This window comes from Lissotriton vulgaris, chromosome 5, assembly GCF_964263255.1.
Source record: "Lissotriton vulgaris chromosome 5, aLisVul1.2, whole genome shotgun sequence".
Classification (NCBI taxonomy): domain Eukaryota; kingdom Metazoa; phylum Chordata; class Amphibia; order Caudata; family Salamandridae; genus Lissotriton; species Lissotriton vulgaris.
The window spans coordinates 1,206,707,007-1,206,733,015 of NC_141693.1; the positions used below are offsets into that span (position 1 = coordinate 1,206,707,007).

General features: G+C 46.6%; 1 protein-coding gene and 1 pseudogene across 2 annotated transcripts in view; both read left to right on the forward strand.

Moving 5' to 3' along the window:
• ZRANB1 (zinc finger RANBP2-type containing 1) overlaps window positions 1-26,009 on the forward strand; it is a 250,026-nt gene that overhangs the window by 162,414 nt on the left and 61,603 nt on the right. The window contains exons 8-9 of the mRNA XM_086923006.1: window positions 1,364-1,493; window positions 17,347-17,576. Of these exons, the coding sequence (XP_086779132.1) occupies window positions 1,364-1,493; window positions 17,347-17,576 (360 nt within the window). The remainder of the gene's footprint in view (window positions 1-1,363; window positions 1,494-17,346; window positions 17,577-26,009) is intronic.
• Window positions 10,325-13,169, forward strand: LOC147712280 (uncharacterized; annotated as a pseudogene). The gene has a single exon (XR_015295574.1). The product of XR_015295574.1 is annotated as an uncharacterized LOC147712280 (transcript).

Below are 26,009 nucleotides of genomic sequence, written 5' to 3' on the forward strand. Positions count from 1 at the left end.
CTGTGTGGAATATGCCATAGACTGTGACTTGGACACGACTGACCGCGTCGTAGAGCGATGAGCAATAGTGTGGCTCTTAGATGTAATGCCTGGAAGATGTCTATCGTCTTCTTCTGGGACGTCTAAGCATTCTTAATTGACTTGCTGTTTGACAGCTGCCTACTTTTTGGCAAAAAAGGGGAATATGCCCTAGAACGGTTTAAGGAGAGCAGAGCCAAGTGCTTTCTCTCGTCGTAAATTGTCTAACAGATTCTTGAAATGGTATGGACCAACTCTTAACCAATTGCGAATGGTAGTTGTACCTGAAGTTGGCATCGGACACCTTCCAGCAATGGAGTGACCCCCGGCTCGATCTTTTTTTTGCCCCTGCCGAACACGCATTGTCAACACTTATGCACCCTGGAGTCACCCAAAGCGGCTCTCTATCATGAACCTTCTGCCTAGAGTGGTGCTTGGTACTCATTACTGCCACTGCTTCTCATGCCCCAAGTTCTGAAGATCTGGAATGACTCAACACAAGTCAACTGGCACTGGATTAGACTGAGTTCCGAGATTGGTACATTGAACTTCTGGGCATGAAGATCTCTTCTCCGCACACATGGGTGGTGCTTATTTGCATCTCAACTAGTCACTTCTGGAGTGGAAAGACGTCGGCGCAGAACCTCACTATGCCACCTACCAACCTGCAGGAGCACTGCTCCAAAGTTTGTGGTTCCAGTTTGGCGCTCGTGGAATATTCACAAGGGGAGGAATCTGCGAGTAGATAAGAGTATCCACCAGAAAGATGGTTTCCAAGGGTAAGTAACTGGTTATATATGAAAATCCTTGCCCATCAACTAACTATTGTAGGCAAGATGATGATGAGGATATTATTAGTACAACTGCACCAACCAAAGCATCAGAGTAGCATGTAGTTGTAATTCACATGCAGCCACCCTACTTCATGCAAACGTGACTGTCCTGCTCTTTTGTTCGCTAGTTTCCACTGCATATTTGTGTTTTATGCACTTTACTGTTCTTTCGCACTCCATACATACGCTCACCTGCTGTGTGAAAAACAATAGACAATCGAGTCTACGCTCATGCGCAATGTACAAGAAAAGTCACAGCCCATCTAGTGTCACCTGAGACTTATTCTCAAACGTCCGAGCCCAACACTAGATTGCAGGATATATTAAATCTGTTAATCTACAGCACTGCTTCCTACAAACAGATGCTTACAGGGCAAGTAGCATTTTCATTTAATTTACAAACACCCACTGTGGGAGTGTATGTTCCTGGCCTCACCAATGTCCATTTTATTCTCTAGCTAGCATGCCATGCTTTTCTGACTATTTATTTTAATGTTCTTGTCTCCCAACAGCCTGGGGCAAGTCTGGAGCAGACACATATCTTTGTCCTTGCACACATCCTGCGAAGGCCAATTATAGTTTATGGAGTGAAATATTATAAGAGTTTTCGTGGTGAGACACTGGGGTACACCCGCTTCCAAGGTAAGGCTTGCAACCATTTGAGACTTTTTTTGCTGTATAGTTGTAAGAATGTTGGTGCCATGTCCTTAGCCAGTCTCCCATTAATATAAACGTCCATTTTCATACACTTAACAATGGGGCCTACTCTGATCCTAAATGTACTCAAATTTAACAGACCACCAAACTGATGAACATAAAGGTACTTGGTTGAGCAGAAGTCCTGTAATAATAATTGTATATACACATACACGTTTTGCTAGGAAGCAAAAGTGTTTTCAGGTAGTAAATGTGGTAGGGAGTGATCAAATAAAATGTGCACACAACTCAGCTGTAGATAGGATGGACAGGAAATTTATCTCCATACTTGGTCTCAGCAGTGTAAAGTATTTACTTACTAGTTGAACACGGGGCGATCTTTTAAAGGGTTTTCCTACTTCTTTCTAAAGTGATGGAATAACCTCGTGCCTTTTGTGGCTACATACCCTGGATACATAGCTTTATAAGGCTTATCTTCTGGTCAGCCTTTTATTTCCTTCTTTTTATAAAATATTTGTTTTCCTTTACCATAAACAAAACAATACAAAAAGTGAGATGAAAATACGATGATCTGCAAGGGAATAGTTATGTTAAAGTATTTTAAGCCAGTGGATATCATCAGAGTTGCATGTCTTAAGTTATTCTAAGATTGAGACATAATTGGTGGAATGTGAACACAGGGTTCTGGAGATTGGAAAAAGTCCTACAATGGGACACATTTTATTTTCTTTTTCTTGACTTGAAATGTTTTTTTATAATAGTTTTGTGTGGTGACCTTCAGAAATAGTAAGTTTTTCTGCCTGGTATGATAGTGTTGGTTGTATTTGATTTTACAGGTAAATATGTGGGTGTCCAAGCATTCTGGGCAACCATTGCAGGCTCAGCACTATAGGCTTAACCTCTTGGCTGCTAATGACAAGGGTAACTCGTCATGCCCCTCCCATTCATTTCAATGGAAATCCCATTATAAAGCCTTCAAAGCCTTAGCAGCCAAGTGGTTAAGCATTCTTTTCAGCCCCTCTGTTTGAATGTTGATGTCCTGGATGCATTTCAGCGGAGCTGCTGGCTGTGGGACACCAGTGAGCAGTGTTTCCATCATTCAGTTGGGTAATGACAGGGACTTTGTTGGTGGTTTTGAAGTAATTTCTGAAGGTATGGTTGACTTGTGTTCTAACTCTTTCTTTTGTACCAGATTAGAGTTTTACTGGTGTGGGTTTTTAAAATGCAGTTGATGTCAGAAATAAATGATCTTATGTCTGCAAGTATATTTGGGTTGTGAATTCATCCAGCCGGTTGTTGCTTTGTCTCGAACTGTTGACTTGAAGAATATGATCTTTGCTTTCAATTCAATAATAACTTTATTTCGGCCTCTAGGGCCATAAAAGTGCATAATTGAAAATCACAACAATAGAAAACATAAAAAGGGTAAGCACTTGCAATTATATATTCCATGTGTCAAAGTAACCTTCCAGGAACGGGATTCTCCTGCTTCTACAAAGATGTGACAATTGTAACGCAAGTGTCCTCATACACCATTAAAATTGAATAAAAGCACCCATTTAATAAAAACACGAGTTAAAATATTTACAGAGGTTTGAGAATACAGACAAATATAACCTAAGACAGAGAACCATAATCATGTTTGCACTAAGGTGGACCTTTGTAGTTCCTACACATAGGTCTACCCAGTGTGCTTCTTAATGAAACCCTGCGGTATGTGTCACATATGGTTTAAGAAGCGTGACATGGCAAACACAATTGGGGGGTGCGTGTCATATTTTAGAACTCTGTACGCCTCTATATGGCGCTCAAAGCCTACGTTTCTGCAAATTAGGACCAACCAGCTTTTGCGGGGCAGTTGGTAAGCACTATGTGTACTTCAGACTCAAGCTTTTAATTACAGGCAGGACATGCAGCTGTGTTCTCTTTGGCCCATTTGCTTGTATGTGTAGATAGTGAAAGATTCCCTAATCTAACCTGCACGTACAGTTTCCTGGCCAATGGGGGATGGATCACATCCAGGAAAGGTTCCTTTCTATATACATCTTTTACTTTGTAGGAACTCTGTTGTCATCCGACCGCCAGTGGGACTTCCCTGTGTGGCCAGAATATTTACATTTCTGTGAAGTTGCTCTATTTCCAACCTAGATAACGTTAGGCATGAAGATTCAGGGTTTTTCCATAGGTCCAACCTGCTTAACCTTGAGGCGAGATCCCTTATGTGGCACAGCCACTGTATTTTCTTGGAGACAGTAATTCACAAGATCTCCTGAAGCTCTGCTTTTTAGAAGGACAACTCCGGGGTCACCCATACCCGACGCCAGAATGTAAAAGGTCTAAGGGCCATCTTTTCATCAAAGGGCCTCATGCCCAGGTCCATGCGAAGAGGTACTAGGGGGGGTGCTACCAGGAAGGTCTAATAGCTGCCTCGTGAAGTTGTTCTCGACCTTCACCAAATTGGAGGTGGAGCAATGCCCCCACAATTCTGCCCTGTATAATGTTCTCCCCCTTGCTTGGGCTTTATAAATTTCCACAACCGGGGCTGCTGGCTTGAATGCTGAAGCTCTGTGCTTTTTCATAATCCCACCCACGGTCTGGGTTAACTTGAGGCTTGCTTTAGCCAACTGAGGACCCCACTCGAAGTGCTCTGATAGTGTAACATCCAAATTATCAAAAATCCTCACCCTTTCCAGGAGTGTACCATTTAGGGAGGGATTTAGGCGGGTCGTCCAGTGGGGAGTGGGTTGGGGGGAGGGGGGTACAGGAGGTTGAAGACCATATATTTGATCTTTGTTAGGTTGGTCTCCAAACCCCTCATGCTCAAATTCGCGAAACCATCAAGGATATGCTGAATACCTGTTGGCGATTTTGACAGTAAGAGGGTATAATCTGCAAATATCAATGCATGTACCATCCCGAGACTAACTTGGGGGCATCATTATCCTGTATGTTTCTGAGGTGGTCGATGAGCCCATTGATGAACAGACAGAATAGGGTGTGGGCGAGAACGCATTCTTGACGTACTCCCTTTTTGGCGGGGCAACGTGAGTAAAGTTCCCCGTATTTTCCACACCTAACTTGTGCATAGTTTTCTGTTTGGAGCCTTACTATCACATTGAGGAGATAGGGAGGAATCCCAAGATCACTGAGGACTTTCCAGAGTTTCCCCCTGGGTACCAGGTCGAAGGCTGACTCTGATCAACAATTATGAAGTAGTCTGCCACCTTCTATAGTCAGTTTTCCAGAAGAGTAGCTGTAATCTGAATATCTGGTCTACGGTTGACATTTTTGTTCTGAAGCCGGCCTGGAAGGGGCTTAGTGTCTCCTCCTCCTCCACCCAACCCTGTTGACGGTCCAAAAGGACCCGACCCATCAGTTTTTGAGTGACGTCAATTAGACTGATGGGTCTATAGTTTGAGGGTAGAAGAGGACAACCTTTTTTAAATATGGGAACTATTTCTGCCCCACGCCAGATATCAGGGGGATACATGCCCTTCAGGATTGCATTATAAAGGGCGCACAGATATGGCACCCAGATTGTCGGTTCCTCCCGCAAAAGGTGCCCCGGAAGTTTGTCTAAACCTGGCGCTTTACTGTGATGCAGATTGTTGATAGCATTTCCTACTTCAGCTACAGTGATCCCCCATCCCCCCCCCCTCCTGATGGAACTCCAGGGATAAACTGGGTGAGCTTGGGTTTTCACTGGTGACCCATAATGTGACTCCCAAGCCTCGGGTGCTATATTGGGCTCTATGCCCAAACTCACTTCCCTATCGCCGGAGCTCACTGTAGACCAGAACAGTTTCAGTTCTTTATCACTCAGGGCTACCCTGAGGGCATCCCACCTATCTTCTTCCTAGATTTTCCATTCCTGTTGGATGGTCCCTTTATGCCTGGCCCTGGCGAGGATTATTTTTTGCCTGTCCTTCGCCATCACCGCATCCAGCAGGTCCCGTTTGGCTTTAAGGGACTTGTCATTGAACCAGGAGCATATGGGACGTTGGTTTTTTCTCAACTGCGACACTGGATAGAATACGTCAGTCAATTTTGTAATTAGCTCCGCATGGCTGGATGATTGTGGTCGCCGGCTTTTCGCCTCTGCCAGCTCAGGCGTCCGGGCTTTAAATAGGGCCTGAGTATTTGCACGAAGCATCCCAGCTCTTTGGGACTCAGTTGCTAATCTTCTCCCTTCTATTCCGGAAGGGCCACAAACCGATTTGCTTCGCCTTCTGCTGCATGGCAGAAGCATGGCTCGGTTCTCTCTTCCCTTGATGCAACTGATTCTGTGATAGGTCCTTGCTCGCGCTGTGGCTTTACGCCACCATGCTTGGCTGCGCTACAGTCGCTTCCCAGATCATATTCGGGATGCCCTCCGAGATCCGTCGTTCAATGGTGTGAATCTTTTTGACTGCCAAGCGGATTCGGCGGTCTGCCTGGGTCTTGTCCGGCCGGCAGTAAATCTTGGTGCCATATTCTATGCCTCCTTTTACGGCACCCACCCTAATGCACTGTTTTGTTATGGTGCCGGTTACTGTTCATGGCTGGTTAGCCATTTCTATGTTCATTTAGTACAGCCGTTCAACTGCTTCTCTTGTTTTTTCTTTCTTTTCCTTCAGTCCTCCGATTGTGTGCTTAGCCCAAGAGGATAACCCTATCGGGCATTAGCCTTACCCTGTGTGGGGTATTTGCTGGCATTAGGTTCTGCCTTTGCCTTGGTTTGCTCCTGTAGAGTCTCCTCGCGGACAACCTGCTGGGAACCACTGGTTTATTCCTACAGTGATCGTTGTATGGTATTGCTTATTGCATGTCTGGTTTTGTCCGTCTGGTGCATCGGACCCTGGCATAGGTTCCATGACGTAAAGTGTCTCTCGCACACCTGGCGGGATACCTTTTGTTTGCAGTTCTTCACAACTCACGCCCTATTGCCACTGTGCAGCTTACTTATTATCATTCTTATTGGTGCAACTCAGATGTCTGGCCCCTTCAGGGTTTGTCCTCCAAGGCAGCGGATCAGCAGACGTTCCCTGCTATGCGTGGTCATGACCTCCTTCTGACCACTTATTACTACCACTACAGCGGTTTCCATATTCCCTGCTGTTTCCGTACGGGGGGTTCCACGCTTTACTTGAGTTCCTGCTGTGCACTCTCAAAGGGGCATGTTTTCCTTGAAATGCTTGCTTCTTGGGGTCCGGGACCTTTACATTTGTCCTTACCTTTCCCACTGTCGTAACCGGTTCTTTCACCCACTTTGTCTTGCAGGGGACTGTTGTTACTCTTGGACAAGGGGCATGGGTTACTTCCTGTCCTGGACATTGTCCTACCCAGTTTCCACATGTCTGCAAGTAATCTCAACATTTTTTCATCCTGCTCTGTGTTCTTACCAGTCGGATCCGTGCAGGCTCTTTCCTTCATGCGCTGTCCATGGTTCTTGACCCACTCTGCTTGTACCGCCAGATCTTATATGGTGTCTGGCTTGCTGGTGCCCTTTTTCGGCAGTTGCCTTCTTGCTGTTGTGCACCTTTGAGCTGCTCCCGCTACCCTAAATAGGGTCTCTGCTTACTTCGTGTAACTCCAGTGTCCACACGGTATGCTTAGATACCTTCCGGTCTTCCCTCTTTTCTGTTGACGTTCATCTGCACGTCTTCGGCCATTCACATGTTGTCACAAACCGCCTATGTCCTGGCATATCTTCTGCCTTAGTACTACCTGCATCTTGTGGCCGTGGATTGGCATCCTGCCAATGCTGTCACTTGTATCTTGCTAGTACCGGTTTCAACAGGGTTCCTTTTTGCTGTTGTACATATTGGGCCAGTGTGCAATGTCCCGGTCATACCAGTTGCTATCTCTCGAGGCTTTGCTGCAATCGACAAGCTGCATCCGGCAGATCTCTCAAACCTTTAGTTCAGCGCCAGTCGTAACCTTCCCTTTTACCCCGGCATATCTAGTATATGTTTTCTTCTCCGTGCTCAAAATGAAGGGTGGTCTACGCACACCTATATTCTTCCAGGTAGTCTCTTTATAGTCCGAAAAAGAGTTCGATTAGTGTGCAATGTCTGATGTTGTGTACCTAATCACACCTGCTTTAAACTAAAGGGGGGGCTAGCCTGCTAATCTGCCTGCTGGACTCGGGCATGCACAACTATGGATGATATACAATTGTTTGTAGAAATCTATTTTAACAAAATAATCAAAAGTACAATCTCCTGATCAATTTTTGAAACTTTTTACTCCAAAAAGTTTTTCTTGAAGTTCACTAAGTATCAACATTCTGATACCTAATTTACACAGTAAGTAAATAGTGAAAGTCAATAAACATAAACAGTTATTACAGCTTCGTCTTTTGTACTCTGTACAACGTAGGTATCTTTAGCCCAATACATTTCAGGACTGATTCGTCCCTTTGTCAGGGGGCAACATCCACTCAGGTTTCACCCTCTGGTAATACAAAACAGGAGCAGTGAAATTGTTCGCTTCTTAGGTGAAGCTTAGCGTAATGCCCAACCGCATAATTGGGATATTCCAGTCAGCGCATTCTACAACCTCCGAATCGCCATTAGCTTCTTCCTCACAAATGCCAGTAGTCAGGAGTCACGTGACCCAACAACTATTTACTTACTGTTTAAATTAAGTATCAGAATGTTTATGCTTTGGGAACTTCAAGAAGAACTTTTTTGAGTAAAAGAAGTTTCACAAATTGATCAAAACTTTGAGATTGTACTTTTGATTATTGTGTTGAAATAGATTTCTACAAACAATTGTATATCATCCATAGTTGTGCATGCCTGAGTCCAGCAGGCAGTTTTTTAGCAGGCTGCCCCCCCTTTTAGTTCTTCTCCATGCTGGCATTTGCTGGGTAAGGGCCAGCCTCTTGGCACTACTGCCCCACGTGTTTTTGCCGGTATGGGTTCCACAGGGTTTTTTCCACTGTTTTGCTTGGTCGCCACCTCAGATCCTGTGGATCCTTCAAACCCTGGGTTGGTTCATCCCCTTTTTTTGAAGTTATGAACTCTCACTTCGCCATGGGTATTCTGGCTCTGTGCTTTCCTTCTCTCAACCCGGTATACACAAAGGGGTTTACATGCTGTTATTGACTGCTTCTGGTGCCTTTGCCTCCCATTGCTTTTCACTCTCTTTAGAGCTTGATGGTCTGGTGGTAAACTGCGCTAACATTACTGTCCTCATTGTGGTGCGTCCCAATGGTTGATGGTGCTGTTAAATCACCTTATGGACGACTTAATTCTTTCATGAACTTCGTGAGGTTCAGTCGCAGACCCGCCTCCTTCATGGGTATGGTTTTGTTATCTATTCTAAGTTAAGGAATCTGCTGCTAGATTTCTCTATCGGATGAACGAGTTACTTACCTTTGGTAACGATGTATCTGGTAGAGACATAGTCTAGCTGCAGATTCCTTCACGCCTGCCAGTCCTCCCCCGTCTGCGAGGACCTTTTCAGGTTGGGGCTTTCAATCCTCTCCTCCCTTAGGGTGGCTTGCCATTTTACAAGGTGATATTCTCTCACTTCAACACAGACTGCTTCGTTCTGTTTCTCTGCTCCATCCTGCCGATTCTCTACATTAGGCGGTATGTTAATAGCTCATGTGTTCTACATTGCCTTGTGGTCTTTGTCACCCCTGCAGCTTTTTCCTTCAGATCTGTTGGCTCTGTACTTTTACGGGTCTTTTGGTTGGGATTGCAATGTCTCTTTCTGGTGACGTCTTGTGGTGTACTCTCCTTAATTGTGTGTCCTGGACTTGTTCCCCTTCACGGTTTCACTTTCTGGATGGGGACATTTTATCCTGTGCCAGATTGTTTTTTCCACATCCTTGTCTCCCTTTCATGTTGATTGAGCCTTCGCTCCTGCTGGAAGGCTTTTCAGAGCATTGCTCTGTCTCGCCTGTCAATTTCTTCTATCTTCATAATTTTTGCACACTGTTTCCATATTCTCACAGTTTTATCTTTTGGGGATGGCTCTGCGTACTGGCGCGGAAAAAATTCTCAGACGAAAACTGACGTCAGCGCGCCTGGAGCAGCATATATGGCTCCGCTGACGTCCTGTTCATGGATGACGTCGGGGCAGAGCCGGGCGGCACCACCCCTCTGCACGCAGAGGTTCTGCTGCTGAAAGTTTTCTGGATCCAATCTGACGCCTTGGGATATTCTAAGTTAAGTAATCTGCGGCTAGACTGTCTCTACCAGATACATTGTTACCGAAGGTAAGTAACTTGTTCATCCGGACGTGGATCGATACCAGGTGAGTATATGCTTTTTCTAACTGCTGGGTCCATCTGCTTATTTTAACTAAAATCTGTAACCTCAGACTGTGGACCATACCTTTGACTGAAACCCTAATGTGGATGCCAAAATTGCTGCTACATTTGTGTGGTTTGTTAATCCACCCTCTCAGGTCCGCACAGGCACTATGGTCTTCGCAATCAAACGAAACCTAAAGGTTTGTTTTCCATAGCCCACAGTATCGTTTAACACTATTCCTCCAAAACTCTGAATGGCTTTGCCAAATATCTTGTCAGGCTATCCATCTATTTGAAAAGGTATTTTGTTCGAGGCATGTGGGCTGCTAAATTCATATCTTAGCATTAGATCGCCGCCTAGTGTTGGGTCCGGATGATCGCACATTGTTGTCCTGGAAGAGTCTTCGAAGTATCCTGAGATAGGTGGCTCCTCCCCTGGACTACAGTGCGCATGGGCATCGGCTCCATCCCCAGATTGTTTTTTTCCGCCATTGGGTTCGGATGCGGTCTCGACGTCTCTCTGTCGGAACCGAGAAAACATAACTTTAATCGGCCAAAAGGCCTTGTATTTATTACGTCGGTATTGTTTGCGTGCGGTCTCGAGTTCTTCCGTCTCTCGGAGCCGGAATCAGCGGAGTTTTGCTCTTCGGACATCGAGGCCTTCTCATCGCGACTCGACAGCGACTTTTCCAGCATGGAGCGGAGTCCGTTTAAGCTCTGTCCGCTCTGTGGGGCCAAATACCCACATATAGACGTGCACCCGGTCTGTAACAAATGCCTTTCACCAGACCATAACGAAGAAAACTGCAGGGCCTGTGCAAGTTTCAGGTCCAAGAAGACACTCAAGATTCGGCGCGCGGTGCGCCTTGAGGCCCACCAAACGGCCCCGGAACCGGACGACATCTTCGACGAGCAAGAAGAGGAGGACCAGAGCCATCATCTTCAAATCTCCCCGCCCGAGACGGAGGTCGAGGCGGATCCGGAAGACGACGACGGAGTCGTGGATCAAGGCCTTGAAAACGTCGACGAGGTAGGGGACGTCGAAGAGGTTTATGGGGCCGCGGAAGATAGCTCAGGGGATGAGCTATGCCCCGAAGTTTACGGACATACAGAACGGGTCACGGGATCGCCTGTCGGCCTTACCCAAGACCCCGTCGCGCAAGCCACGGCCCCGCCTTCAGGCCCGGCCACGGACATACTTGCTGCGCAGACGGTATCAAAACCGAAACTGAAACCTGCGGTATCGACTACACCTAAAATGGCCGAACCGAAAACGAAACTGAAACTTAAGGACTCCAGCGTCCCTAAGATGGCGGCCGTACCACCAAAAACAAATAAAAACGCTGCTTCATCGACTCCCTCGACCTCCGGTCCACAGAGATCGAAGAAATCTGTCGATTCCACAGTGTCGAAATCGGTGCCAGAGGGGGGATCCTCTAAGAAGGGCGGCACGCACAGGTCAACCGCTGCGACGCCGGCAAAGCCCGCCAAAGACAGCGGCACGGCTCCGACTCCGACTGGGACGTTGGTCGGACGCGTGGTAGAAACAGAGCCGTCGAAGTCACACGGATCGAAGGCTGGCACATCTGCGCATCGATCCAGGGCCTCTGGGTCGGCGGACGCGGCATCATCGTCCAAGACTCAGAAGGGCCAACAGAACGTCGGATCCGAAGGCAAAGTCAAGGATTCCTCGTCGGTGCCAAAGGCCACTGTGAATGAAACGCCCCTCGTCGCTTCTTCACTACAAAGAATTAGGGAGAAAGCCGCTGCTTCGTCGGCGCCGACGCCATCGCCACTGAAGGCGATAGACGTTCCGGTCAAGTCTGCCAGTAAACTCCTCTTCCTTCTGCCGCCAAAAGAAGCGCCGAAGGCCTTCTCAACAAAATCGACACCAAAGAAGTCGGATTCTTCGACGGCAGGGGCACTTTCAGGTCGAGTACTCGACTCAGAAGAGGATTCGGAGTGTTTTATCGACGCTGATACAGGCAAATTGACCCTTTACAAAAGGAAGATAACTTCACAGCCGGTGGACTCCTATGTCATCCCCCTGAAGAAGAAAAAGTATCCACAGGACGCCTCAGGCCTCATGGAACCTATCCAGTCCCCTCTAAGAGGGAGCCCAACTCCGTCTCCAGACCCCTCTGAGGGTGAGGGATATGGTGAAGATGACCAATACACTTTCCCAGTCAATGAACCAGATGCACAGCCGGATTCATATGATGACTTTGGTGACCAAGACACCCATAATGTGGGACAAGACCCACAGCCTTTCAGTACACGTGCATCCCCAACAGAGGATTCTGCAGGTTTCCATGCACTCATTGAAAGGGCAGCTGCTAATCATGATGTGGACATGCATGCTGACCCTGTTGAAGAGGATTTTCTATTTGACACTTTTTCAGTTTCCGAAAGAACTGTAAAAACACTGCCTATGCTCAAAGGGGTCCTCAAGCATGCGGCGGACATCTTTAAAGAGCCTACCAGGGCGAGGGTGGTCATTCCACGTATTGAAAAAAAGTACAGACCAGCACCTGCAGACCCTGCATACATTCGGGGACAGTTGCCGCTTGACTCCCTGGTGGTCGCAAATGCCCGAAAGAGGGCCAACTCCCAAACAACGGGTGAAGCTCCTCCCCCAGATAAAGAGTCCAAAGTGCTAGAGGCAGGAGGCAAAAGGGTAGCTGCGCAGGCTGCCAATTTCTGGCGTATTGCAAATACACAGGCCCTATTGGCACGTTATGATAGGTCGCATTACGACACTCTAGAGCAAATTGTGCAACACCTGCCTCCACAGTTTCAAGAGGGCACCAAAATGATTATACAGGAAGGACAACTGATCTCCAACGCGGCCATAAAGTGTGCACTTGATGCAGCGGACACAGCCGCTAGGACCATTAACACTAGCGTCATGCTGAGACGACAGGCGTGGCTCCGCATATCGGGGTTTAAACCTGACATTCAGACAACCATACTTAATCAACCAGTCAATCCTGATAGACTGTTTGGTCCAGATGTTGACACCACCCTAGAAAAAATTAAAAAAGACAGCGAAACTGCCAAATCTATGGGGGCCCTTCAATCACAACAGTTTCGTGGCAATACTTTTCGTCGCTCAGGTGCACGTGGAGTCACCAGAGGACAGATGGGTCAGCAGTCACAATTCTCTAGAGGTGGAGCACAATCCTCGTACCCCAAACAGAACAAGGGGGTCTACAGAGGAAACCGCACCAGAGGACGCGGCAAAGGGAACAACAACTCACGCTCCTCTACCCCAAGCAAACAGTGACTCTCTGTCACTGCCCCCGACCACTTAACACCTGTCGGGGGGAGACTACAGCAGTTCCTGCCCGTCTGGTTCAACATCACCACAGACAGGTGGGTGCGACAACTTGTCCAGTACGGTTATTGTCTAGAGTTAAAATCCACTCCACCCAACATTCCACCAAGACAAAGGCCTATGTCCGCAGAGCACTTGCACTTATTGCAGCAGGAAGTGGTGGTAATGCTGCAAAAAGGAGCAATCGAGCTCGTGCCAGTGGGGGAGGAAGGCACGGGGGTATATTCCCTGTACTTCCTTATTCCAAAGAAGGACGGATCTCTCAGACCGATTCTGGATCTCCGTCCACTCAACCTGTATATACTGTCAGAACATTTCCATATGCTTACACTGCAACAGATTCTTCCCTTGTTAAACCAAGGGGACTTCTTAGCAACCTTAGACCTCAAGGATGCTTATTTCCACATTCCACTACACCCGTCCCACAGAAAATACCTCAGGTTCACTATCCAAGGCAGGCATTATCAGTTCAAGGTCCTACCCTTCGGAGTCACCACGGCCCCAAGGGTGTTTACCAAGTGCCTGGCGACAGTGGCAGCGCACCTCAGGAGGCAGAACATCCATGTCTACCCCTACCTGGACGACTGGCTCGTTCAAGCCAAGTCGGAACAACAGTGCGCCGCGGACATGTCGACTACCATTCACCTCCTTCACGACTTGGGTTTCTCGTTGAATTACCCAAAGTCGTATCTTCAGCCGGCACATGTCCGGCAGTTTCTAGGTGCGACAATCAATACCCTGACGGCCAAAGCTCAACAAAACCAAGTCAGGATAGAGAGCATGCAGTCTCTAATCCAAAGGTTCAGACCACAACACTCACTTCCAGCGAGAGTGTTCATGCAGTTGATAGGCATGATGGCCTCCTGCATCTTCATAGTCCCTCACGCACGGTTGCATATGCGCCCGCTCCAGGAGTGCTTAGCAAATCAGTGGACACAGGCTCAGGGACAATTGACAGACCTAGTGTTGGTTACCAGTCGGGCATACGACTCTCTGCATTGGTGGACTCCACACAACCTTTGCAAGGGCCGACTGTTCCAGGAGCCAGTGCCACAGATTATCCTGACAACGGACGCATCTCTCCAGGGATGGGGAGCTCATCTGCTCAATTTCACAGTGCAGGGACTATGGACGACGCAGCAACAGAAGATGCATATCAACTATCTAGAACTGATGGCGATCTTCATGGCGCTCAAGTCCTTCATTGTACATCTATGCAACAAAGTGGTGTTAGTCCGGACGGACAACATGACCGCGATGTACTACATCCAGAAGCAGGGGGGCACCCACTCACTGCAGCTGTCTCATCTGGCTCAGAGCATGTGGAAGTGGGCCATTCAGAGGAACGTCTTCCTCATGGCAGAACACCTCCCAGGGAAGGACAATCAGATGGCGGATCTGCTCAGCAGATACAGCCATCAAATGCACGAGTGGGAGATACATCCATCAGTACTCCAGCCGTACTTCCAAAGGTGGGGTCATCCAAAGATAGACCTGTTCGCCACAAGGGAGAACGCAAAATGCCAAAGCTTCGCCGCCAGGTTCCCACACCCGCAATCGCAGGGCAATGCGATATGGATGAACTGGTCAGGCAAATTTGCGTACGCTTTTCCGCCGACACCTCTGATACCACTGGTGGCGAAAAAACTAAGGCAACACTCGATGACACTCATCCTAGTTGCTCCAACGTGGCCGCGCCAGGCCTGGTACACCACGTTCCTCGAACTCTCAGTGGTACCGCATCAAAGACTGCGCCTCACGCCCAGGCTTTTGACGCAGAACCATGGAGAAATTCAGCATCCAGATCCGCAACAGCTCAACCTGGCGATCTGGCTCCTGAAGTCTTAGAGTTTGGATACCTCAACCTACCTCCTGAATGCATGGACATCATCAAGGAGGCAAGGAAGCCAACAACCAGAGCATGCTATGCGGCAAAATGGAAGCGTTTTGTCATTTACTGCACGACCAATGACATCAACCCGCTAGATGCATCTATCCCTAACATCATTTGCTATCTGTTGCATCTTTACAAGTGCAAGCTAGCGTTCACTTCTATTCGGATACATCTATCCGCCATCGCAGCTTACCTTCAGAATAGGCAGCATCTCTCTCTCTTCAGAGTGCCTGCCATTAAAGCTTTCCTTGAAGGTCTGAAACGAGTCATTCCCCCAAGAACACCGCCAGCTCTGGTGTGGAACCTCAATGTGGTCCTCACCAGACTGATGGGACCACCATTTGAGCCACTGCACTCGTGTGAACTACAATTCCTAACGTGGAAAGTAGCTTTCCTGATTGCTATTACGTCACTGAGGCGTGTTAGTGAGCTACAAGCGCTCACAATACAAGAGCCATTCATTCAGATTCATCCAAATAGGGTAGTGCTACGTACTAACCCCAAATTCCTTCCAAAGGTGGTGTCACATTTTCATCTCAACCAAACTATAGACTTGCCGGCATTCTTCCAAAACCCACAAACGGTGGCGGAAAGAATGCTCCATATGTTAGACGTACGGAGGGCGTTGATGTACTACATAGACAGGACACAACACTTTAGGAAAACAAAACAGCTTTTTGTTGCCTTCTCACCACAACACAAAGGCAACCCGATTTCCAAAGCAGGAATAGCCAGATGGATTGTTAAGTGCATCCAAATTTGTTATCACAAGGCCAAGCGCACTTTAACAATACCCCCAAGGGCGCACTCCACACGCAAATTGGGGGCATCCATGGCTTTCCTAGGGAACATTCCTTTAGAGGACATTTGCAGAGCAGCCACGTGGGTTACACCACATACCTTTACAAAACACTACTGTGTTGATGTGCATTCCAAGCAGCAAGCTGCTGTAGGACAGGCTGTTTTCAAAACACTTTTTCAGGTTTCTGCAGCTGGCACGGGCAACCGCCGCTGATGGAGGGACTGCTATGTATTCTATGCTAAGATATGAATTTAGCAGCCCACATGCCTCGAACTGAATATGCTACTTACTAGTATGCATCTGTTCTTGGCATGTAGGGCTGCTAACATTCATATCGCCCACCCTCCTCCCCGGTGCCCGTCGCAGCTGCAGATATACTATTGTATTCAATCATTAGCATGGACATCATTTACACTTTTCACTCCATCTTCTGCCACAATGGCGAAAAACAATCTGGGGATGGAGCCGATGCCCATGCGCACTGTAGTCCAGGGGAGGAGCCACCTATCTCAGGATACTTCGAAGACTCTTCCAGGACAACAATGTGCGATCATCCGGACCCAACACTAGGCGGCGATCTAATGCTAAGATATGAATGTTAGCAGCCCTACATGCCAAGAACAGATGCATACTAGTAAGTAGCATATTCAACATTGTGACTGATGGGCTAGTGTTTGAGTGTGGCTGGGTGTGGAACAGTATCCCAGCGGAGCTTTGCTGGACCCACGTAAGTGTTTGACAGGCTGCAAAAATCTAATTTTCCAGGTTCTAGTTTCAAGTATGCGTTTATTGCTGTGACTTACATATGTATGGTGAATTTCTTTAAATAGTAAAGTGCATTGCTCTCTCCTTGAATTTGGGGTATACTAGAAAACTAAATGGAAGTGAAAGCAAAAGCAGAATGTTTTAGGAGAGCAGCAAGACTGAATATATACTTTCGAAGACCTTTAGACTAAAAGTGCAGGAGACCTTAGAATAAGGAAAATCGATTGCACAAGTAGGGGATTCTTGAGAGTGAGGATTGTAGCAAAGGTACTTTACTGTTGGTTAGACTAAAAGTGACAAGGCAGACATTTGGTAGACTCTCTGCATAGGTTCAAGGGAGTTTTGAAAGAGGTTGAAACAGTTTGGATGTTGCTTTGTATGAGATCTCATTGAGGTGGCATAGGTTGCTGTGGAGCATGGATAGTCTGGTAGGATTCATACGCTGCGTTTGGAACTGACTAACCTCATGGCACATGCAAAAGGGGTGAGGGTCTTGGGAAGAGATTGGGCTGACATGGGTGCATGGTATTTTGGCAACAGATTAAATTAATAGCACAGAGATGGGAGCTTTTGGAAGAGGTTAAACTGATGTAGGTGGAGGCTGCTCGAGGGAGAATCTAGATTTGGGTGCATTGCGAAATTTTAGATTGCAATTGCATAGGTTCATTGTCGGTTTCAGGAGAGGTGGCACAGGTTAAGGGTGTTTTATGCAGCAGTTAAGCTTCACATGTTTGCTGAAAATAGATTGTGAGGAGGCTGGGTCTGACATTCTGTTTGTGTCCCCTCCTCCAGGAGTCTACCTGCCTTTGTTGTGGGAACAGAGTTTTTGTTGGAAGAGTCCCATCGCCTTGGGCTACACTCGGGGGCATTTCTCTGCTCTCGTTGCCATGGAGAACGACGGCTTTGACAATCGAGGTGCTGGTGCTAATTTGAACACAGATGATGATGTGACGATTACTTTCTTACCATTGGTAGACAGTGAGAGGAAACTTCTGCACATACACTTCCTCTCAGCTCAGGAGGTGAGTATACTTGTCACCGGTGGCTACTTTTTTAAACTGCCAAATGACTCTTCTTGTTGCTGTCCTCTTGGGAGTAACAAGATTCATGTTTTGGTGACTGCGTCCTTTACTCCCCCCAAAATCATTCTCTAATTTTTATGTAGATTGTTGTTTTAGGTGCTTTTTTCCTACCTGTATCTACCCTCCTATTGTCCCCTTACTGTACTGTACCACACTGCACAGAAGTGGTTTATGTTTCTAATTCTGCTGTCTGTTCTCGCGCTTTTCTTGTCGGTTCATCCTCTTTCTCTCATAGGGTTAACTCCTGCATCTTTTCAATCTCCAGGAGGCTAGTTCTTAAATGTACCCCTATTTGCATTGAGGGAGGATCACATAAAAATTAATTGGTATGTACATTGTATGTTTCTACAAGTAGTCGTTCTTTCATTTTCCAACCATTGAGTGTCCTATAATCATTTAGCAGGACTACAAACTGCTCCGCAAAGCTGCTAATTGAGCAGTTTCCACAGCACATGCATTTATATTTAAAACAGGATCCTTACTACTCCCCCTTGCCACTCACAGGCTTACATCCTTAGCAGGTTCTCTTGCCACAAACCTCTGTGGACTGACTGGTGTTTTCTTTATTTCTGATAGTCACAGTGAACTGCAACTTACTTTTCTAGCACTAGTCTATCCAATCAAAGTGAATGTGGCCTAGCATTTGCCATGTTTGTAGCTTTTATGGCAGGATCAAGAATGCTTTGTGTAGGAATGAAGTTCAATCTGTAATAGAATAGAGAACAAAAAAACATTAAATCAAGAGCTACCCAGAGCAGTGTCAGTTTTTCTGAATAATTCAAGAGTTGCATTCATTGCAATTGTTTTCTTTTGTTTGGGAATAGTCCTAGTCTGTACTTAGTCTGATCACTTAAGGGGTCTGTTTATTGGCCATAAATAGGTCTCAGTCCTAAACCATGAAAATGCTGTTAATCCAGCTTCTGTCTGTTCTGAATCATTGGCCTGAATCAGTGCAACATCATGGCGGTGTTCATTGGTATTGTAGGAACCACAGCTTCATGGCTTTCGCACTAAGGCCATGGGCAGTATTTCAATTTGTCATAAACGAGCATTACAAAATCTGGGTGGTACATCTTGGTCTGACCATAACCCTCTAAGTATTAACCAAACTCCTCGGTGCAAGTCTTAACAGTTTTAAAAGGTTTATTACGATTCTTGCATAGACAAATGTCCTAAAAGAGTGCTACCTCCGTACTTGACCCTGTTTTACTGTTGTCCTTCAGTCATTTTGAAATCTGATCTGAAGTTTCCAATGAACTTTCCGAAATCCTTTATTGTACCATCCATTAAGAGTTCAGTTCATCAACAAAGTCTTGTTCCCAGTTTAAAATATTGACTTCCACTACACTACGTGGCAGTTCCTTCATTACACCACAAGGACAGACTAATGGTTGTAGAAGTCTATTTGTTAACATTCATTGAAATTGTTCAACACGTCACATTACAGGTGTGAGTTGAGTGTTATCTACCTGAACACTAGGATCAGTTGCAAAATGTCTGTCATCCCAGTCCCCTGTTAGAGTACACTGCTAATTTGCTTATAGACTGCCTCTTATTTCGTCCAAGACTACTGAACTTATCGATTTTAAGGACTTCTCAGAATTTGCTTTCGGTGACACTCTGGGGAATTATACGGAAGGTAGACATTTTTGTGCTTAGATATTTAATTCCTGTAGTTAGGTCCAATATGGTTATACGTTTTGTGGTCCATGAAAGTGGGCATCCTGCATTTCCTTCCGCTATGTCAGCTGAGGAACCAGATCTCTGCAAAAGTTATTTAGCCTAGGTTTCGTCTTTTGTCTCGCTTAACACGGGTGTTCAATGATCAGATAGACCAATTTGGCAAATTAATTTACAGAGCCCATATATTCAAGCCAAATCAGATTCACCCTTATTTGTTAATCTCTACCATCCCATCCCCTTACCTCTAAGAGACAGACAGTTAAGTTCAATATCCGGTGTGGCTGTAGACACATGCTCTGCATAGTCCTGCCATTCAGTGTTGGGTTCGGAGTTGTGCAACTTGTTGTTCTACAAAGAAGTCTTTCAAGTCATGAGATAGTGACTCCTCCTCTCTGTGACACTGGGCATGGGCATCAACTCCTTTATTAGATTTTCTCTCTGCCTTCTGGTTCGGAATTATGCGCATCTCCTCTGTGTTCAACTCCGTTTGAGTCTAAGGTCCTGTCCTGTATAGTAAATTTCGATTGCGCTTTTCAAAACCGTTGCCGTTCGATAAACTTCGCCGGGTTGGACATACATTTATCGTCCTTTGGGGCGCTGACCAACTCGGTCCTACCTTTTCACGTGCACCATTGGTACGGAAGATGTGTTCCTAAAAGAAGGAACAACTTTTTGGTTCTGCCCACAGTGTCACTCTTTCCACATACTGACCTAAGCCAGGTTTGTAACCTTTGCCTGTCACCACACCACCGTGAATCCAACTGCAATGTGTGCAAATCTTTCCAATCAGAAAAAACACCTTGTGATTGAAGTGCATGTTGACTGGAAATGTCTAACGCAGGGCGGGCAGTACTCTGGATATCATGAGTGAGGAGCACACCCAGGAAGAGCCAGAGTGAAGAGGAGGATGCAGTGTTCTCCTTCGAGGAGATCCCTGGCTCCGATTTGGAGGAAGAGCTCAAGTACACACTGCCTCTTGGGCAGATTGTGAGTGCTGCTGCCTCCAAACCTGCTCCACCTAAAGAGTTATAAATACTTGTCCCTTACTCTTCCAGAGGTCACCAGACCACCACCTTCAAGCCATGGTCTGATTCAAAAAGAGACTTCGGATGCCCCACCAGCTCTGAAAACTGGTGTTAAACATAAGCCTTCTGCTTCAGACAAGATCTAATCGGAACAAGACCATTCTTCAGTTTCCGCTAAGCCTTCAGGACCGACCCGGTAACCGAATAATCTCCTTTGGTGCCCAAAAAGAAATCCTCTAAAGCGTTGATTCTGAAATTGACTGAACTTAAACACTTGAAGCATTCTTCCATTTCTTTCTTTGGTTGCGCTAATTCTTGAAAGATGGGCATTAAACAGCGGAGGATTCACATTCAAGAAGGCAGAGGGCTAATGATAGCTTCATCTCCTCCTAAAAGGCAATTAACATTTGGGGTGGACTTGACCATTCCGGTACCTCCTCAAAAGAAGTCAAAAGACCAGGCTACAAGCCCTACACATCCTCCTCCACAACCACCATCTCGTCATCCTCCTTCTCCACATGAGGACCTTCTAGACCATACACCTCAGGTTTGCCAACAGGGATTTAGGAGAACCATAAGAGGAACCAGATCGTTCGGATGTTTGATACAGACCCCATAACGACCCAGATCTTTACCCAGCTAGCCCTTTACAACCAGAAGAAGCTAGTGCTTAACCAGTAGTTGCCAGAGCAGCTACCTTTAATGGAGTCCAGCTCCATAGAGAATCTCTAGAACAAGACTTCCTATTTGACACTTTGTCATCCCCACATAAAGACACCAAGTTTCTGCCCATGCTACCAGGCATATCAAGGCACATGGATGATATATTTAAAGAACCTGTCTATGCCAGAGTTGCTGTATTATCAAAAACGTTATTCGGTTTTACAAATAAAACTGTAACAGTCATACAAACCTCAATAAAACTTCATCAGAATACACATTTTTTATACAGTACAACCAGGGTAGTCTAATTACAGGGTAGAAATTTGTGAGTCCCGATGCCAAGATTAGTTACAGCTTGACCTAAGCCTAACAGCAACCCATAAGAAATTAAGCATGTACAAAGCGATGTCATGAGGGAGGAGTTGTAAAAAGATAAGAGCTGGTCTCACCCTCTTAAAACAAGTCTTTTTAAGATTGGGGATAATATAGTTCTGGGAACCGCATAAAAACTACAAAACATAAACTTTCTGTCCATGCTTCCAGGCATGTCAAGGCACACAGATGATATATTTAAAGAACCTGTGCCTGTGTCAAAACCACACTGGTTGGTACAAAATACAAAGCGGCTACCTCTGACCCACTTTTTATATGTAGCCAGGTCCCACCAGACTCCTTTGTGGCTGCCACCCGGTACAAAAGGGGGTGGTAATGGACGGAGCATCTGAGCCAATCAAACACTCGCACCCAGTCAAAAGATCTGGGTTGACTCCATCACCGTTCTTTAGCCCACTCTGCCACCCCAGTTCAGACATGGCTATATGCAAATCAGTCTGACCCTGTGCCTCATGGGAACCGTCCAGCCCGAACTGCCAAGCCATGCCTTCCCTGGACCGGAAACAAGCTTCCGAGGACCGGTTTCTGACATTCCAGCCGTCTTCAGCCCGGCTTGCTTGAATCCAGTATGAAAGTGAGCAAGGGACTCGCGTCTTAGCATACCATGCAACACTTATGGCGGCCAAAAGCGGTACAAAAGGGGGTGGTAATGGACTGAGCATCTGAACCAATCAAACACTCACACTCAGTCAAAAGATCTGGGTTTAATCCATCACCGTTCTTTAGCCCACTCTGCCGTCCCAGTTCAGACATGGCTATATGCAAATCAGTCTGACCCTGTGCCTCATGGGAACAGTCCAGCCCGAACTGCCAAGCCATGCCTTCCCTGGACCGGAAACAAGCTTCCGTTGTCCGGTTTCTGGCATTCCAGCCGTCTTCAGCCCGGCTTGCTTGAATCCAGAGGAACTTGGGGAAACTAGTGGACTGGACACATCCCCAGATACTGGCATGCTTTCTCCACCAACTGTGGCTACAGAGGGGGCAGCTTATGCAATGATAGTAAGAAGGGCAGCTGAGGTCCTTGGACTGAAGTTACCCTCTGTGCAGGGCAGCACTAATCTCCTAACCGAATTACTGCAACCTGGGACTTCCACCTCTGAACTCTATTTTAATGAAGCACCAACGGATGTACTTCTAGGCACATGGTCCAAGCCCAGCACAGGGGCTACTCTGAATAGGACCGTGGCACGCCATCGCCAGGCTCTGGGTGACCCAAAGTTCCTCTGCCAACACCCCACATCCCTCCCCAGAAAGCTTGGCGGTGCAGGCTTCAACTTCCCAGGACGAGCCTCCAGACAGGGAATCCAGGAGGAATCACTTGGGAAGAAGTTTTCTTCCTCCAGCCTGGCATTGCAATCAGTTAATACTGCATGTTTATTGGGCCGTTTCTCACATTCCCTGTGTGAGACGGTTGTGCAAGGGCTGCCACAAGTCATGAGGGAGGCCCTGGCTGTGCTCTCCCAGGCATTTAAGTTCACAAAAGATGCATCAAAATTCACCATCCGATGTTGGCTTACATGACTGACTCGCTGGGCAGAGCGATTTTCTTCTATGGTGGCCTTGATGGCGCCACGCCTGATTAGAACGTGTGGCTTTTCGGGTGATGTCCGTGCTAATTTGATGGACATGCCCTTTGATGGATCCCATCTGACTCTGCCCTAGAGCGGTTCAAGGACTCTCGTGCTACGGTTAGATCCTTGGGCCTTTCTACTATCTCATGGCAACGGAAGGAGGTTTCAGCCACGCCAGCACAATCCCAGCCTCTGTCCTGCACAGACTTCCCAAGTTGTGCGTGGACGTCGCTCATTCCGTGCCAGGAATGGAAGCCAGTAGTAGTCAGTGGCCCTGCCCTTGGCAGCCTCAGTGCCCAAGCACTCCTAGTCTGACTCTGCAAGACCATGCCTCATGATTAAATGTTTTTACTTCTTGCAGCCACGTGACGGTGCGCAAGCCTCAACCACCATGTTCTCTCACAAACTGCACCCTCACCCCCAACGCAGTGAATCGTAATTACAGAGGGAGTGATATATTGCTGCAGGCCAGGACTGGAATGGCAGGCAACCGGGCTCGGTCAGCAGGGAGAGCGTGTGACAGAGGGCGGGTGTGGATTCTGAATATAAACTGGAAAGAATTACAGGTGGGACGGGAGGGTGATAGGCCTTGCTCACTTTTCATATTGATACAAGTTTATACATTTTAAGACTGGACAGTGTTATTAATTTCATTGCCAGATCTGTGCTACTGCCCCTTTGATAGTGCATTTCTATTACTCCTGCCCACCAGTGGTTCGTGACAAGTGATCTTTGAAAGTGGTGAGGCTGAGGTGGAGCACTTGCCTGAGTTCCAGCAGTGAAAGGAAGGAGGGGAGACAGGTTTTTTTAAGGAGAGTTTAGGAGTTCTAAACACCAATCCCCCCCCATAAAATTGTGAGAAAAGCAGGTCAAATTGTGCTTTTAAGACAAATTATTCAAATGAATGTGCTAATGTGCGCCCCACGCTTTGAAAGGGTGCTCTCGAAACATTCCCAGTACTTCCACGGTGCGCCAACGGAGGCCTGACATGTCCACTCACCTGCCCCCTTTGTAAGTTTAGCCTAGAGCCGGCTTTATTTCTCTACCAGCCTCATATTTCCCAAAACATTCATAAATTCATTCATGCATATGCAGCCTGTCAGTCCGCTGTCTTCATCCAGGAATTTGTACAAGGGCCCTTCACCTTTTGCCTTCTCTCCCACAGCATACAGCATGGCTAGGGGTCAGCCCAAGCATGCTGCTGGGTTACTTCACTGTCAAGGACAGAAATCTTTTGCGCATGTGTACACATCCACCTAAAAAGGTAGGCCATCGGGGCTGATGGACCTAAAAAGCCAGGAATGGCTTAATGTGCCGCACAAGACAATCCGTCACTGGGCAACAAGATTAAAGATTAACAAATTAGGTTTCGGATTGGGATGCTCGTCCTTTATTTTCAGTAGATTTCAAAAGTTACTCCAATAAGGCCTGAAATGGCAGACAGTGCATTTCACGTGCAGAGGTCACAATCTTAGTGGTAATGATGAAGCATTCACACTTCTCTAAAACAATGGAGCCTACTAAAACGTCACAGCCCACCATAATATGAGCCTCTAGGGGCATGGGCTGTGCCTCATAAGACCAACTGACACTCCCATCACTTGTATGGTCAAACTGTGTAGCAGCATCAGCTGCACCTGAACGCATCGGAGATGATATGAAAGAGTCACTGCTGAGTCCTTCAGCTTCCATGCAGATCCGGGCTTCAGGACACTTTCATGAGCCCCTCGACGAGTGGTGCTCGAGCTCCAGTACCCCACACTGAAGCTGCTTTCTGTACATTAACCTTTGCCAAAGTAAACTCTTGTTTTCACTGGGATTAAGTATTTATTGTTCTGAGCTTTATATTTGTGTTTTTTAAACTATACAATTCCTCATTAACAGTTCATTCAATATCCCCGTATACCTCTTTCCATATCCTGCGCATATTTCTTTTCCCCAAAATCCCTATACTGTCAACAACCACACTGGCGCCCGTTGACTGGTTTGTCATCCATTTTTCGTTCCTCACTCTCTCTCCGTCCTACACAAACGTATTATCCTATAAATCCACTTGCTCCATAGAGGTGAGAGAGCAACTGAAAGCTCGAGCTATGCTCGAGGCTGAAGTGTGGCTCTGGCTCAGCTCGAGGTCCTGTTGAAATCTCGAGCCCATATCGAGCCGAGCTTATGTGTGGCTTCTGTGTGCTGCCCTCCTGTATCCTGGGTGTTGCGTTAGACCAGAACTGTCGTCTTTGGACCTGAGGAAGCAGGTTCAAGCCTCAGCATCTGCTTAACATCCTGTGCTCTAGGCAAATCACTTAATCCACACTCCTTACATAAACAATAGGCGGTGTCCTTGTGTAATGTAGGGGGGTTGTATGTAAAGTGCTCCAACGCCTTTGAAAGGTGCACAAAGAGATAAAGAGAAAGGCTTGACTTAGGGAATATTGCTTTTCAATAATATGGGTCACCCACAGGGTTTGTCATGTCTTGCCTCTTAGTTCTTTTATGCTTCATGTTTAAAAAATTATCACTTTTATTAAAGTACCATAATGTGAGGCACTAATTTGAAAGCTTCCACGTGTTAAAGAAATAAACTTTTGAATTTTAAGAGACTTTATAGTTTATTACATGATGTTTGGTTTATGATTTACATAGTAAACATGTTCAGGGCTCTGCTCGTCCACCGGCTCTAAGATCCGAGGCAGACTCTTGGCTCTCCATGCTTATTTTTTGGCTCGCCTACCTGTACTGCTCCATCTCTCTCTGCCTTCTAGCGGTATTTCATCCACTTAATGTACCCTCCCGCTTTCGCTCCATTATTCTTTTGGCTCCCAGACTCCGGAATAAGCTCCACATTACTGTCCTTAATGACCAATTCACTGCTTGTTGCCAATGTCGATTGTGATTTCTAATATTAATTCCCCATGAGCTTATGTGCTTTAAGGCTTCTATAAGTTTACTCTGTGCACAGAGCCGTGGAGAAAGGCGTTCAAATAAATTCAATATATAAAAAACAAATATACAAAATGCCTGCCGGGCACAGCTGAAGGCCC